The sequence below is a fragment of the Perissodus microlepis genome, chromosome 3 (genome assembly GCF_051167445.1).
Source record: "Perissodus microlepis isolate ML-2025 ecotype Zambia chromosome 3, ASM5116744v1, whole genome shotgun sequence".
Classification (NCBI taxonomy): domain Eukaryota; kingdom Metazoa; phylum Chordata; class Actinopteri; order Cichliformes; family Cichlidae; genus Perissodus; species Perissodus microlepis.
In genome coordinates, this window is record NC_140463.1 from 41,129,553 (window position 1) to 41,145,409 (window position 15,857).

General features: G+C 35.2%; 1 protein-coding gene across 1 annotated transcript; it reads left to right on the forward strand.

The window, feature by feature from the left end:
- The first annotated feature begins 1,336 nt into the window (after positions 1-1,336).
- LOC146391516 (receptor-type tyrosine-protein phosphatase eta-like) lies at positions 1,337-5,850 on the forward strand. Its single transcript, XM_084922843.1, has 10 exons — positions 1,337-1,352; positions 2,285-2,542; positions 2,696-2,953; positions 3,107-3,364; positions 3,519-3,776; positions 3,931-4,188; positions 4,342-4,599; positions 4,754-5,011; positions 5,165-5,422; positions 5,576-5,850. The coding sequence occupies exons 1-10, from the start codon at positions 1,337-1,339 to the stop codon at positions 5,848-5,850; spliced, it is 2,355 nt and encodes a 784-aa protein (XP_084778969.1).
- The last annotated feature ends 10,007 nt before the right edge of the window (positions 5,851-15,857 follow it).

Consider the following 15,857-nt stretch of genomic DNA (forward strand, 5'->3'; position numbering starts at 1 on the left):
TTCACTCTCTACTCTGTGTTTGAGAATGTCAGAAGCAGTGGAGTCAGCATTACTGCAGTCACTGGTGAGTTAATCAATTGATTTTAACTGCATTACAATGTTTTTTCACAAACTACTGATAATAATTCAAAAGTATAAATTTTTTTTATTGTTTTTTACTAGTGAGAAATCAATTTTGAAGAATTTTTGAAACTTACTTTATTTTCTCATTTTTCCATTTAGCTCCTTCAAATGCACAAAACCTCATATCATCAGGACAAAATGAAACCAGCATCACGCTGCAGTGGAATAAAGTCAACAACAATGTCAGCTTTGTTCTCCAGTTTAATGGGACAGAGACAAGCATCAGTGCACCAGCTGGAAATGGACCAGTGAATCAAACAGTCTCATCTCTCACTGCTGGAACTCAATACACATTCACTCTCTACTCTGTGTTTGAGAACGTCAAAAGCACTGGAGTCAGCATTACTGCAGTCACTGGTGAGTTAATCAACTGATTTAATTTGCAATACAATGTTTTTACAAACTACTGATAATAATTCAAAAGTATAATTTTTTGCTGTTTTTAACTAGTGAGAAATAAATTTTGAAGAATTTTTGAAACTTACTTTATTTTCTCATTTTTCCATTTAGCTCCTTCAAATGCACAAAACCTCATATCATCAGGACAAAATGAAACCAGAATCACTCTGCAGTGGAATAAAGTCAACAACAATGTCAGCTTTGTTCTCCAGTTTAATGGTACAGAGACAAGCATCAGTGCACCAGCTGGAAATGGACCAGTGAATCAAACAGTCTCATCTCTCACTGCTGGAACTCAATACACATTCACTCTCTACTCTGTGTTTGAGAACGTCAGAAGCACTGGAGTCAGCATTACTGCAGTCACTGGTGAGTTAATCAATTGATTTCAAATGCAATACAATATTTTCACAAACTACTGATAATAATTCAAGACTATAAGTTTTTTACTGTTTTTTACTAGTGAGAAATCAATTTTGAAGAATTTTTGAAACTTACTTTATTTTCTCATTTTTCCATTTAGCTCCTTCAAATGCACAAACCCTCATATCATCAGGACAAAATGAAACCAGCATCACGCTGCAGTGGAATAAAGTCAACAACAATGTCAGCTTTGTTCTCCAGTTTAATGGGACAGAGACAAGCATCAGTGCACCAGCTGGAAATGGACCAGTGAATCAAACAGTCTCATCTCTCACTGCTGGAACTCAATACACATTCACTCTCTACTCTGTGTTTGAGAATGTCAGAAGCAGTGGAGTCAGCATTACTGCAGTCACTGGTGAGTTAATCAATTGATTTTAACTGCATTACAATGTTTTCACAAACTAGTGATAATAATTCAAATGTATAATTTTTTACTGATTTTAACTAGTGAGAAATCAATTTTGAAGAATTTTGGAAACTTACTTTTTTTTTCTCATTCTTTTGTTTAGCTCCTTCAAATGCACAAAACCTCGTATCATCAGGACAAAATGAAACCAGCATTACTCTGCAGTGGAATAAAGTCAACAACAATGTCAGCTTTGTTCTCCAGTTTAATGGGACAGAGACAAGCATCAGTGCACCAGCTGGAAATGGACCAGTGAATCAAACAGTCTCATCTCTCACTGCTGGAACTCAATACACATTCACTCTCTACTCTGTGTTTGAGAACGTCAGAAGCACTGGAGTCAGCATTACTGCAGTCACTGGTGAGTTAATCAATTGATTTAAACTGTAATTCAGTGTTTTCACAAACTACTGATAATAATTCAAGAGTATAATTTTTTACTGTTTTTAACTAGTGACAAATCAATTTTGAAGACTTTTTGAAACTTACTTTATTTTCTCATTTTTCCATTTAGCTCCTTCAAATGCACAAAACCTCGTATCATCAGGACAAAATGAAACCAGCATCACTCTGCAGTGGAATAAAGTCAACAACAATGTCAGCTTTGTTCTCCAGTTTAATGGTACAGAGACAGGCATCAGTGCACCAGCTGGAAATGGACCAGTGAATCAAACAGTCTCATCTCTCACTGCTGGAACTCAATACACATTCACTCTCTACTCTGTGTTTGAGAATGTCAGAAGCAGTGGAGTCAGCATTACTGCAGTCACTGGTGAGTTAATCAATTGATTTTAACAGCATTACAATGTTTTTTCACAAACTACTGATAATAATTCAAAAGTATAAATTTTTTTTATTGTTTTTTACTAGTGAGAAATCAATTTTGAAGAATTTTTGAAACTTACTTTATTTTCTCATTTTTCCATTTAGCTCCTTCAAATGCACAAAACCTCATATCATCAGGACAAAATGAAACCAGCATCACGCTGCAGTGGAATAAAGTCAACAACAATGTCAGCTTTGTTCTCCAGTTTAATGGGACAGAGACAAGCATCAGTGTACCAGCTGGAAATGGACCAGTGAATCAAACAGTCTCATCTCTCACTGCTGGAACTCAATACACATTCACTCTCTACTCTGTGTTTGAGAACGTCAAAAGCACTGGAGTCAGCATTACTGCAGTCACTGGTGAGTTAATCAATTGATTTAAACAGCAATTCAGTGTTTTCACAAACTACTGATAATAATTCAAGAGTATAATTTTTTACAGTTTTTAACTAGTGACAAATCAATTTTGAAGACTTTTTGAAACTTACTTTATTTTCTCATTTTTCCATTTAGCTCCTTCAAATGCACAAAACCTCATATCATCAGGACAAAATGAAACCAGCATCACTCTGCAGTGGAATAAAGTCAACAACAATGTCAGCTTTGTTCTCCAGTTTAATGGGACAGAGACAAGCATCAGTGCACCAGCTGGAAATGGACCAGTGAATCAAACAGTCTCATCTCTCACTGCTGGAACTCAATACACATTCACTCTCTACTCTGTGTTTGAGAACGTCAGAAGCATTGGAGTCAGCATTACTGCAGTCACTGGTGAGTTAATCAACTGATTTAATTTGCAATACAATGTTTTTACAAACTACTGATAATAATTCAAAAGTATAATTTTTTGCTGTTTTTAACTAGTGAGAAATAAATTTTGAAGAATTTTTGAAACTTACTTTATTTTCTCATTTTTCCATTTAGCTCCTTCAAATGCACAAAACCTCATATCATCAGGACAAAATGAAACCAGAATCACTCTGCAGTGGAATAAAGTCAACAACAATGTCAGCTTTGTTCTCCAGTTTAATGGTACAGAGACAAGCATCAGTGCACCAGCTGGAAATGGACCAGTGAATCAAACAGTCTCATCTCTCACTGCTGGAACTCAATACACATTCACTCTCTACTCTGTGTTTGAGAACGTCAGAAGCAGTGGAGTCAGCATTACTGCAGTCACTGGTGAGTTAATCAATTGATTTCAAATGCAATACAATATTTTTACAAACTACTGATAATAATTCAACACTATAAGTTTTTTACTGTTTTTTACTAGTGAGAAATCAATTTTGAAGAATTTTTGAAACTTACTTTATTTTCTCATTTTTCCATTTAGCTCCTTCAAATGCACAAACCCTCATATCATCAGGACAAAATGAAACCAGCATCACGCTGCAGTGGAATAAAGTCAACAACAATGTCAGCTTTGTTCTCCAGTTTAATGGGACAGAGACAAGCATCAGTGCACCAGCTGGAAATGGACCAGTGAATCAAACAGTCTCATCTCTCACTGCTGGAACTCAATACACATTCACTCTCTACTCTGTGTTTGAGAATGTCAGAAGCAGTGGAGTCAGCATTACTGCAGTCACTGGTGAGTTAATCAATTGATTTTAACTGCATTACAATGTTTTCACAAACTAGTGATAATAATTCAAATGTATAATTTTTTACTGATTTTAACTAGTGAGAAATCAATTTTGAAGAATTTTGGAAACTTACTTTTTTTTTCTCATTCTTTTGTTTAGCTCCTTCAAATGCACAAAACCTCGTATCATCAGGACAAAATGAAACCAGCATTACTCTGCAGTGGAATAAAGTCAACAACAATGTCAGCTTTGTTCTCCAGTTTAATGGGACAGAGACAAGCATCAGTGCACCAGCTGGAAATGGACCAGTGAATCAAACAGTCTCATCTCTCACTGCTGGAACTCAATACACATTCACTCTCTACTCTGTGTTTGAGAACGTCAGAAGCACTGGAGTCAGCATTACTGCAGTCACTGGTGAGTTAATCAATTGATTTAAACTGTAATTCAGTGTTTTCACAAACTACTGATAATAATTCAAGAGTATAATTTTTTACTGTTTTTAACTAGTGACAAATCAATTTTGAAGACTTTTTGAAACTTACTTTATTTTCTGATTTTTCCATTTAGCTCCTTCAAATGCACAAAACCTCGTATCATCAGGACAAAATGAAACCAGCATCACTCTGCAGTGGAATAAAGTCAACAACAATGTCAGCTTTGTTCTCCAGTTTAATGGTACAGAGACAAGCATCAGTGCACCAGCTGGAAATGGACCAGTGAATCAAACAGTCTCATCTCTCACTGCTGGAACTCAATACACATTCACTCTCTACTCTGTGTTTGAGAACGTCAGAAGCATTGGAGTCAGCATTACTGCAGTCACTGGTGAGTTAATCAATTGATTCAATTTGCAATACAATGTTTTCACAAACTACTGATAATAATTCAAATGTATAATTTTTTACTGATTTTAACTAGTGAGAAATCAATTTTGAAGAATTTTGGAAACTTACTTTTTTTTTCTCATTCTTTTGTTTAGCTCCTTCAAATGCAAAAAACCTCATATCATCAGGACAAAATGAAACCAGCATCACTCTGCAGTGGAATAAAGTCAACAACAATGTCAGCTTTGTTCTCCAGTTTAATGGTACAGAGACAAGCATCAGTGCACCAGCTGGAAATGGACCAGTGAATCAAACAGTCTCATCTCTCACTGCTGGAACTCAATACACATTCACTCTCTTCTCTGTGTTTGAGAACATCAGAAGCAGTGGAGTCAGCATTACTGCAGTCACTGGTGAGTTAATTGATTGATTTAAACTGCAATACAATGTTTTCACAAACTACTGATAATAATTCAAGACTATGATTTTTTACTGTTTTTTACTAGTGAGAAATCAATTTTGAAGAATTTTTGAAACTTACTTTATTTTCTCATTTTTCCATTTAGCTCCTTCAAATGCACAAACCCTCATATCATCAGGACAAAATGAAACCAGCATCACTCTGCAGTGGAATAAAGTCAACAACAATGTCAGCTTTGTTCTCCAGTTTAATGGGACAGAGACAAACATCAGTGCACCAGCTGGAAATGGACCAGTGAATCAAACAGTCTCATCTCTCACTGCTGGAACTCAATACACATTCACTCTCTACTCTGTGTTTGAGAATGTCAAAAGCACTGGAGTCAGCATTACTGCAGTCACTGGTGAGTTAATCAATTGATTTAAACAGCAATTCAGTGTTTTCACAAACTACTGATAATAATTCAAGAGTATAATTTTTTACTGTTTTTAACTAGTGACAAATCAATTTTGAAGACTTTTTGAAACTTACTTTATTTTCTCATTTTTCCATTTAGCTCCTTCAAATGCACAAAACCTCATATCATCAGGACAAAATGAAACCAGCATCACTCTGCAGTGGAATAAAGTCAACAACAATGTCAGCTTTGTTCTCCAGTTTAATGGGACAGAGACAAACATCAGTGCACCAGCTGGAAATGGACCAGTGAATCAAACAGTCTCATCTCTCACTGCTGGAACTCAATACACATTCACTCTCTACTCTGTGTTTGAGAACGTCAGAAGCAGTGGAGTCAGCATTACTGCAGTCACTGGTGAGTTAATCAACTGATTTAATTTGCAATACAATGTTTTTACAAACTACTGATAATAATTCAAAAGTATAATTTTTTGCTGTTTTTAACTAGTGAGAAATAAATTTTGAAGAATTTTTGAAACTTACTTTATTTTCTCATTATTCCATTTAGCTCCTTCAAATGCACAAAACCTCATATCATCAGGACAAAATGAAACCAGAATCACTCTGCAGTGGAATAAAGTCAACAACAATGTCAGCTTTGTTCTCCAGTTTAATGGTACAGAGACAAGCATCAGTGCACCAGCTGGAAATGGACCAGTGAATCAAACAGTCTCATCTCTCACTGCTGGAACTCAATACACATTCACTCTCTACTCTGTGTTTGAGAACGTCAGAAGCAGTGGAGTCAGCATTACTGCAGTCACTGGTGAGTTAATCAATTGATTTCAAATGCAATAAAATATTTTCACAAACTACTGATAATAATTCAACACTATAAGTTTTTTACTGTTTTTTACTAGTGAGAAATCAATTTTGAAGACTTTTTGAAACTTACTTTATTTTCTCATTTTTCCATTTAGCTCCTTCAAATGCACAAACCCTCATATCATCAGGACAAAATGAAACCAGCATCACGCTGCAGTGGAATAAAGTCAACAACAATGTCAGCTTTGTTCTCCAGTTTAATGGGACAGAGACAAGCATCAGTGCACCAGCTGGAAATGGACCAGTGAATCAAACAGTCTCATCTCTCACTGCTGGAACTCAATACACATTCACTCTCTACTCTGTGTTTGAGAACGTCAGAAGCACTGGAGTCAGCATTACTGCAGTCACTGGTGAGTTAATCAATTGATTTAAACTGCAATTCAGTGTTTTCACAAACTACTGATAATAATTCAAGAGTATAATTTTTTACTGTTTTTAACTAGTGACAAATCAATTTTGAAGACTTTTTGAAACTTACTTTATTTTCTCATTTTTCCATTTAGCTCCTTCAAATGCACAAAACCTCATATCATCAGGACAAAATGAAACCAGCATCACTCTGCAGTGGAATAAAGTCAACAACAATGTCAGCTTTGTTCTCCAGTTTAATGGGACAGAGACAAGCATCAGTGCACCAGCTGGAAATGGACCAGTGAATCAAACAGTCTCATCTCTCACTGCTGGAACTCAATACACATTCACTCTCTACTCTGTGTTTGAGAATGTCAGAAGCAGTGGAGTCAGCATTACTGCAGTCACTGGTGAGTTAATCAATTGATTTTAACTGCATTACAATGTTTTTTCACAAACTACTGATAATAATTCAAAAGTATAAATTTTTTTTATTGTTTTTTACTAGTGAGAAATCAATTTTGAAGAATTTTTGAAACTTACTTTATTTTCTCATTTTTCCATTTAGCTCCTTCAAATGCACAAAACCTCATATCATCAGGACAAAATGAAACCAGCATCACTCTGCAGTGGAATAAAGTCAACAACAATGTCAGCTTTGTTCTCCAGTTTAATGGGACAGAGACAAGCATCAGTGCACCAGCTGGAAATGGACCAGTGAATCAAACAGTCTCATCTCTCACTGCTGGAACTAAATACACATTCACTCTCTACTCTGTGTTTGAGAACGTCAGAAGCATTGGAGTCAGCATTACTGCAGTCACTGGTGAGTTAATCAATTGATTTAATTTGCAATACAATGTTTTCACAAACTACTGATAATAATTCAAATGTATAATTTTTTACTGATTTTAACTAGTGAGAAATCAATTTTGAAGAATTTTGGAAACTTACTTTTTTTTTCTCATTCTTTTGTTTAGCTCCTTCAAATGCAAAAAACCTCGTATCATCAGGACAAAATGAAACCAGCATTACTCTGCAGTGGAATAAAGTCAACAACAATGTCAGCTTTGTTCTCCAGTTTAATGGGACAGAGACAAGCATCAGTGCACCAGCTGGAAATGGACCAGTGAATCAAACAGTCTCATCTCTCACTGCTGGAACTCAATACACATTCACTCTCTACTCTGTGTTTGAGAACGTCAAAAGCACTGGAGTCAGCATTACTGCAGTCACTGGTGAGTTAATCAATTGATTTAAACAGCAATTCAGTGTTTTCACAAACTACTGATAATAATTTAAGAGTATAATTTTTTACTGTTTTTAACTAGTGACAAATCAATTTTGAAGACTTTTTGAAACTTACTTTATTTTCTCATTTTTCCATTTAGCTCCTTCAAATGCACAAAACCTCATATCATCAGGACAAAATGAAACCAGCATCACTCTGCAGTGGAATAAAGTCAACAACAATGTCAGCTTTGTTCTCCAGTTTAATGGGACAGAGACAAACATCAGTGCACCAGCTGGAAATGGACCAGTGAATCACACAGTCTCATCTCTCACTGCTGGAACTAAATACACATTCACTCTCTACACTTTGTTTGAGAACGTCAGAAGCAGTGGAGTCAGCATTACTGCAGTCACTGGTGAATTAATCGATTGATTTAAACTGCAATACAATGTTTTCACAAACTCCTGATAATAATTCAAAAGTATAATTTTTTACTGATTTTAACTGCAATACAGTTTTTTCACAAACTACTGATAATTATTCAAAAGTATAAATTTTTTTATTGTTTTTTACTAGTGAGAAATCAATTTTGAAGAATTTTTGAAACTTACCTTTTTTTTTTCTCATTCTTTTGTTTAGCTCCTTCAAATGCACAAAACCTCATATCATCAGGACAAAATGAAACCAGCATCACTCTGCAGTGGAATAAAGTCAACAACAATGTCAGCTTTGTTCTCCAGTTTAATGGGACACAGACAAGCATCAGTGCACCAGCTGGAAATGGACCAGTGAATCAAACAGTCTCATCTCTCACTGCTGGAACTCAATACACATTCACTCTCTACTCTGTGTTTGAGAACGTCAGAAGCACTGGAGTCAGCATTACTGCAGTCACTGGTGAGTTAATCAATTGATTTAAACTGCAATACAATGTTTTCACAAACTACTGATAATAATTCAAGACTATAATTTTTTTACTGTTTTTTACTAGTGAGAAATCAGTTTTGAAGAATTTTTGAAACTTACTTTATTTTCTCATTTTTCCATTTAGCTCCTTCAAATGCACAAAACCTCATATCATCAGGACAAAATGAAACCAGCATCACTCTGCAGTGGAATAAAGTCAACAACAATGTCAGCTTTGTTCTCCAGTTTAATGGTAGAGAGACAAACATCAGTGCACCAGCTGGAAATGGACCAGTGAATCAAACAGTCTCATCTCTCACTGCTGGAACTCAATACACATTCACTCTCTACTCTGTGTTTGAGAACGTCAGAAGCAGTGGAGTCAGCATTACTGCAGTCACTGGTGAGTTAATGAATGTTAGTGATATGTTACAAACCAACTTCAGCAATGTTTGTTTACAGAAGGAAATGCAAACATAGAAAATGTTAAATACAGTACATCTTTGACTGACCAATTTAACATTTTAAATTAATCTCTAGACAATATGTAATGATGTCTGAAGGTGCAGTAAATTTGGTTCTGGTTAATAATCGATCAAGAAGATTTGGAGCATTAGAAGATCAAACTCAGCAACATATGATGGAAAACACAAATAAATAAATTTCATATGCAAATTAGAAACAATAACTTAGAATGAAGAGCAGTTACTGACAGTCATGGTACATCAGTACTTTATTGTTGTACTAGCAGTAAGGATTGGTCCATTGATGTTTAGCAAGACCTGCTACTGAAACTAAAAGCTGGTATGTGTACTGCTTGCACAAGAGAAAGCAAACACATTTTAATACTTTCTTAAACAAGTCACTTCACTCCTCATTTTCTCTCTCAGCTCCTCCAGATGCTGAAAGATTCAAATCATCAGGACAAAATGAAACCAGAATCACTCTGCAGTGGAATAAAGTCAACAACAATGTCAGCTTTGTTCTCCAGTTCAATGGTACAGAGACAAACATCAGTGCACCAGCTGGAAATGGACCAGTAACTCACACAGTCTCATCTCTCACTGCTGGAACTAAATACACATTCACTCTCTACTCTGTGTTTGGGAACGTCAGAAGCAGTGGAGTCAGCATTACTGCAGTCACTGGTCAGTTAATCAATTGATTTAAACTGCAATACAATTTTTTCACAAACTACTGATAATAATTAAACAGTATAATTTTTAGTGTTTTTTTTTTTTACTTGTCAGAATTCAATTTTCAGGAAAACAGTTGCATAATTTGAATTTAATTTGAAATATCTTTTTTTTCATGTAAAAACACCACTGATTCTGCTTCCTATATCTTAAGGGCCTAGTAAGTATTTGCATTTCTTTAATTTGCTGCACTTCTGAATTATTTCTTTGTGTCTGCAATTATCTCTTTGTGTCATTTGGTCATTTTAGTTTTTGTTTTTTGTTTTTTACTTATATCTGTCTGATGGGTTTGGGTCTGGAAATCCAGTTGGAAAGCTATGTAAAATATTTTATACTTTATTAACTATCGAACATAGAAACTATATCATATGAACTTATTTTGCATTAGTGTTTTTTGAGACATGCACCAACATGTCTCAAAAAAGTAAGGATGGGGATATCAAAAGACTGGAAATAGAAGTGGTACTCAAAAGGAGCTGCTGGAGGAACATTTTCAGCTAAGCAGATTACATGATCGGTTATAGGAAGAGCAGTTTAGAGAGGCCCGGTTTCTCAAGAGTAAAGATTGGTAATTTTGTCTGAAATGCAAAAACAAAGTGAATAATAATAATAAATAAATAAGTAATATAACGTTCCTGAACATAAAACTGCTAAGACTTTGAATATCTCATCATTGTCATACAGTACATAATGTCTTTGAAAACTTTGCGCAATTTGGAGAAATCTCTCCAATATCAGCAATAGATGTCCATATTTCATGTCTAACTTTCAGAAATTGTTGTGAAGATATTCTACTCTGCCATCCACAAATGCAGGTTAAAGCTCTATCATGCAAAGACATAGGTAAACACAAAATGCCACTGCCTTCTATTGGCCAAAGCTTATTTAAAATGGACTGGGGCAATGTGAAAACTGTTCCGTGATCAGTGCTCAGTTCAAAAGCCCATATCCTTGATGGTATGGGTGCTTTGGTACACTAGTGCCTAGGACATATTGACAGACTCTTGTGAAAGGTAGAGGCGATGTTACACGTTGTTAACCATCAAATTCCAAAAAATTCAATTTAATATCTTTTTTTTAAATCATACGGGGGGTTTTTTCCAGGTAGAAGAAGTTATTTTTAATATTGTATTGTGGATAAAATATGGGTTTATGAGATTTGGAAAATAGTGCAATCTGTTTTTATTTGCATTTTAAATAGGGCCCCAACATTTTTGGAATTGGCGTTTAATTTTAAAAACAGAAGCTCGGAAAATAATTCTGATGTCAGGATAAAGCAAGACAAAATACTCACTTAAAAATGTATAAAATGTAAATATAATTGAGAAATTATGAAATAAAAACATAATATTGTAATGAGGTCATATGTTCTTGGTTAACTCTACTTCAGATAGTTAAATAAAATAATAATTGCTTAATTTAATTCATAAATAAAGATTTCATGAAATCATAATAACGAACATCATAGTATTGTTTTATGTACTGAAATGAAAAGTAATACATAGTTATTTTAAAAGAGTACATTATCATTTAAAATGATCGTTTTATTATTTTATGTAAAAATTGTGCTTTTGTATCAACAGACTTTATCATCGGACTGAACGTGAGACTGAAGTCATTTCCTCAGCTGTCAGACTCAGAAATTCAGGATATACTGGAGGAGGTCAGACTAACCTCTGTTTGATTTTCAGCATCAAGACATTCTTATTTTACTTTCACTTCATCCACTGATTTCCTGTTGCGTGTGCATGTGTTGTTTTTTCCCCATCTAGTTCTTCAGAAAAAATGGAATATTGCCACAGTTTTTTTCCCTGAAGGTCCTGAAGGTTAAACCATGACATGAGAAGAGAAAAGAAGTGATTGAATGGAAGTGAACAGATCTATGCAGCAAAGAAGAAAAGAATGTTTCTTAAGTGCCTTTCACATTTATTACTTACTTTCCTCAAAAAGGAACCAAAACAAATTAATTGTTTAATTTAAAAAAATACATAAATAAAAGTAGTTTTTTTTTTCCTCTTCATTCTGTGTTCTTTAACAGTAAAAGAGATCATTCAGTAATAGCTATGTGATGTTTTTCTTGCAAGTATTATAACTGTGTTGATGCAAATAAACTAAATTCTGGGATTTATAGTACAACATTATATTTCAAAACCTATTGTCATGTGTCCTGTGTGGCAGGCAGGATGTAGGACCCAACTGCAGGACTCACGAAACAGAATGAACTTTAAGCGTTTATTGCTGGGAGACTTTCCGTAAAAAGTATACTTCACAAAAAAACTAACCAAAACCTCAAACATGAAAACTAGAAACTAAACTGGACACTTGAATCTAGAAACTAGCGATAGCTTGCTTGAAGCTGACGCTCTGGAGCGTCTTTCACAAAAAAACAACACACTCCGTCAGAAACACTGTGTCGAGGCTTCATTTAGAACGTAACTCTTCGGCACCTGGTTCAATGGTTTTGATGGTGAGAGATAACAAACCACTGATCATTCTATTGAGAGATATGGAGCCAGCAAGGAGGAGAGGAGGTTCTGTGACGTGGGAGTATTTTGAGTTGATTTTGGTCAATCGGGTGGGTTTGCCAGCTTTGTGTTCTTGTTGTTTGCCTTTTTTTGGGTGTTATTTTATTTTTAAAACAATCTTAAAATGTTATTCTACAAAATGTGCAGCAATTGAATTTGTTTATTCTGTTGAGGTGATAGTCTGTGGGACCCAGGAAGACCATATACCTGCATCTCTACCAGTTTCTGTGCACGCCAGCCTCTTCTGTTCCATGTGAGCGGATTTTCTCTAAGGCAGGAGAAATTATCTCCGAAAGAAACTGACTCGGCCATCGCACAGTGGAACAAATTCTCTTCTTAAATAAAAGCCAAACAGGATAACCTTAAGTGCATCATGTTTTTACTTTACAAGTTCATAAGCAGTGTTGGTCAAGTTACTTGAAAAAAGTAATCAGTAACTAATTACCGATTACTTCCCCAAAAAAGTAATCCTGTTACTTTACTGATTACTTATTTTCAAAAGTAATTAATTACTTAGTTACTTAGTTACTGTATAAAAACACGATTTACAACCTGAATAGGTGATAAAGCGATAGATCTGTCAGGCCAATTCTACTTTTTCTGCATAGTCCATCATACAAAATGTAATCAAATGGAAAAGTCTCTTTTTAAAACTTGTTTTATTAGTTTTAACCTTTTAACTTTATGCATCAAGCAAAAATTTAATTATATGCAACATTCTCTGACCGGAAGAAATTTGTTTAACATTTAAACCTATTTTCTACACATTCCAGCGCATAAAATAATATTTTTTTGTGTGTGTTTACACTCAGTCTTTCAAATAGATGCAAGTAAAACACAGCAGAAAATAAATAAAATCAAAGACTAGCAGTCCTGTTGCTCTATTTTCACCTGTAAAGCAGGAGTAGGGTAGGCGGAGGTTTACCGTGGTGCAGGTGTGCCGCAGCGGTCAGTGGAAGAATCCGCGAGTTTCTCTGTGAATTTCCCATTATGTTGTAGCGCACTCAGTGCTTGCTTGGAAGTTTAGGGGGGGTTTTTCGCTTTAAAAAGAAGTTTTCTTCCCATGCACAAGGGACACTAATGTTTTTGTCACTTTTTATGGAATCAAACTCAAAGTAAGGTCAGTACTTCCACGCTTTAAACGCTGCACGCTCATACTCTCTCCGCACTGGATATATGATCCATTGTTGATCTGCACACAGCTGTTGTCACAAACTTGGCACTCCCTTACGTCACTGTCATGAGACATTCTCGCAAAAAAATCATGGTTTTAGTAACGCAGTAACGCAGTGTTCCTACGGGAAAGTAACGGTAATCTAATTACCGTTTTTGCAATAGTAATCCTTTACTCGTTACCTGAAAAAGTAATCAGATCTCTGTTCATAAGTATTTTCCCTTTCCAGTTCACAATCAATTCCAGGTCAAAAATATGTACATGGAGGCAGGACCTCATAGCAGAAGCATGCTTCATTCTCCATAATGTTTTGTACATTATGTATATTATAGGTATTTTTCATCTATTGTGTTTACCAACATCAAGACGTCACAAGCAAAGACAGACCACACCATGGCACATGTTTAAATAAGGAAAGTTTATTGATCAAATTTATTTATTAAACAAATAGACATAATTTTTCTCCCCAAAAGATACATGTTCAAAGCAACACAAGGGGGACCCAATATCAGACAGAATTGTGAACTCCACTCTGTAGAGTGGGCAGTCATAATGAAGCTGTACACTTTAATTTGTACAGGGTGGGCCATTTATATGGATACACCGTAATAACATGGGAATGGTTGGTGATATTAAAGTCCTGTTTGTGGCACATTAGTATATGTGAGGGGGCAAACTCCTCAAGATAGGTGGTGACCATGGTGGCCATTTAGAAGTCTGTAGATTAAAGCTGTTCTTCATATTTTTGGCCACCAGATGTCACCAGAGAAAGCTTCAAGTAATGAACCGTTTTTTAACACGAGCTTCAATGCTTCAGAAAGCTTAGTTTAGCCATCACTACTAGAAACTAAGGAACACGAACTAGGAAATTCATGACATGGCAAAGATGGTAGGGAATGAAATATTCTCTCAGTCTTAGGACATGAACACCTTGGATTTTTATAAATGAAATCAATGTTTTATTCTTGCCAAACTACTCTTAAATAGAAGTTAGTAGAGTACAAAAATCTGACCAATGAGAAAGATGCTTTATGAAATGAAACTGCAGCGTCTGAGTTGAAGGCAACTGGACTTCTTATTAAGTTCTTGAAGACGTTTCATTTTTCATCCAAAAAGCTTTTTCAGTTTTAAAAAGTGATGGTGAATTTCAGATGGACACATATAGAGTCATTTACCATTATCTCAAAAAGCATCTGTGTCTTCTAACCAAAATGTGAGCATTTTTACCTTCAAAAGAATGATGTGAATATGTACATCTGTGCTGATGAGCTGGGTCTCCTATGTTGTACTATGCATCTGCAGAGTGGGCTCTCCTATGTAAAGGTCTGAGCACTCCTCACTCAATTGCACAGCACAAACAGTTCAGTTTGTTTTTATGTGTTTTGTCATTAGGATGAAATAGTTTTTGTCCGAGGGTGTTACAGAGTACCAGCATGCTACGCTTGAAGAACACTCTTCTGTTTCTCCCATGAACTTGCAACATAAAGAAAAACAATGTTGTTCTGCCAGTTGTTTGGTTTCTGAGTAGTTGAAGTTTTTTTTTCCTGAATCTCTTTAGTGTGTGTATGTATGTATTAACTTGTCTTTTATTTCAAATTTTGTTTTGTACTTTTTATTGCTTTAAAATATAATAGGCCAACATAGATTTTTTTTTTCTCTTTTTTGTTCTCTTTTGTGTTCAACAAATTCAGTCATGTAATCATGTAAGCAAATGTACTATATGAATCAACTCAGCCATTGCCATCGAATCTAAAGCATGCAATGTATCTAAAGGATGCTGAGGATACTTCTGAGGAGGTGAGACTAACCTCTGCTTTTGTTCTTTTTTTCAGTGTAAACATCTCTTAATATTCACTTTAACTGACAATTGACTTTCTGCAGCACCAAGATTTTTTCACTGGGTTTATAGGTGACATTTTTAAAAAGTAGGTCTTCAGACAATATGGATCAGTGCTGCAGTTTTCTGAAGATCTTTTCAGCGTGTTGAGCTGTGAATCTATTGCAGGAGTATGAGAAATGGGTAACAGATAAATCATCCGTGTTCAAAAATATAATATATATATATATTTTTTTTTTTATTTAAAATCAACATTTAAGGTGTGTGCAATACAAACACAGCAGCAATACATCCATACAAAGAACTGCCACACAATACAAAACCAGCA

Excerpts from the sequence above, each read along its gene's own strand:
- LOC146391516 (XM_084922843.1), top strand. Across the intron at positions 3,365-3,518 it reads CAGCATTACTGCAGTCACTG|CTCCTTCAAATGCACAAACC; the intron begins GTGAGTTAATCA and ends TTTTCCATTTAG. Across the intron at positions 5,423-5,575 it reads CAGCATTACTGCAGTCACTG|CTCCTTCAAATGCACAAAAC; the intron begins GTGAGTTAATCA and ends TTTTCCATTTAG.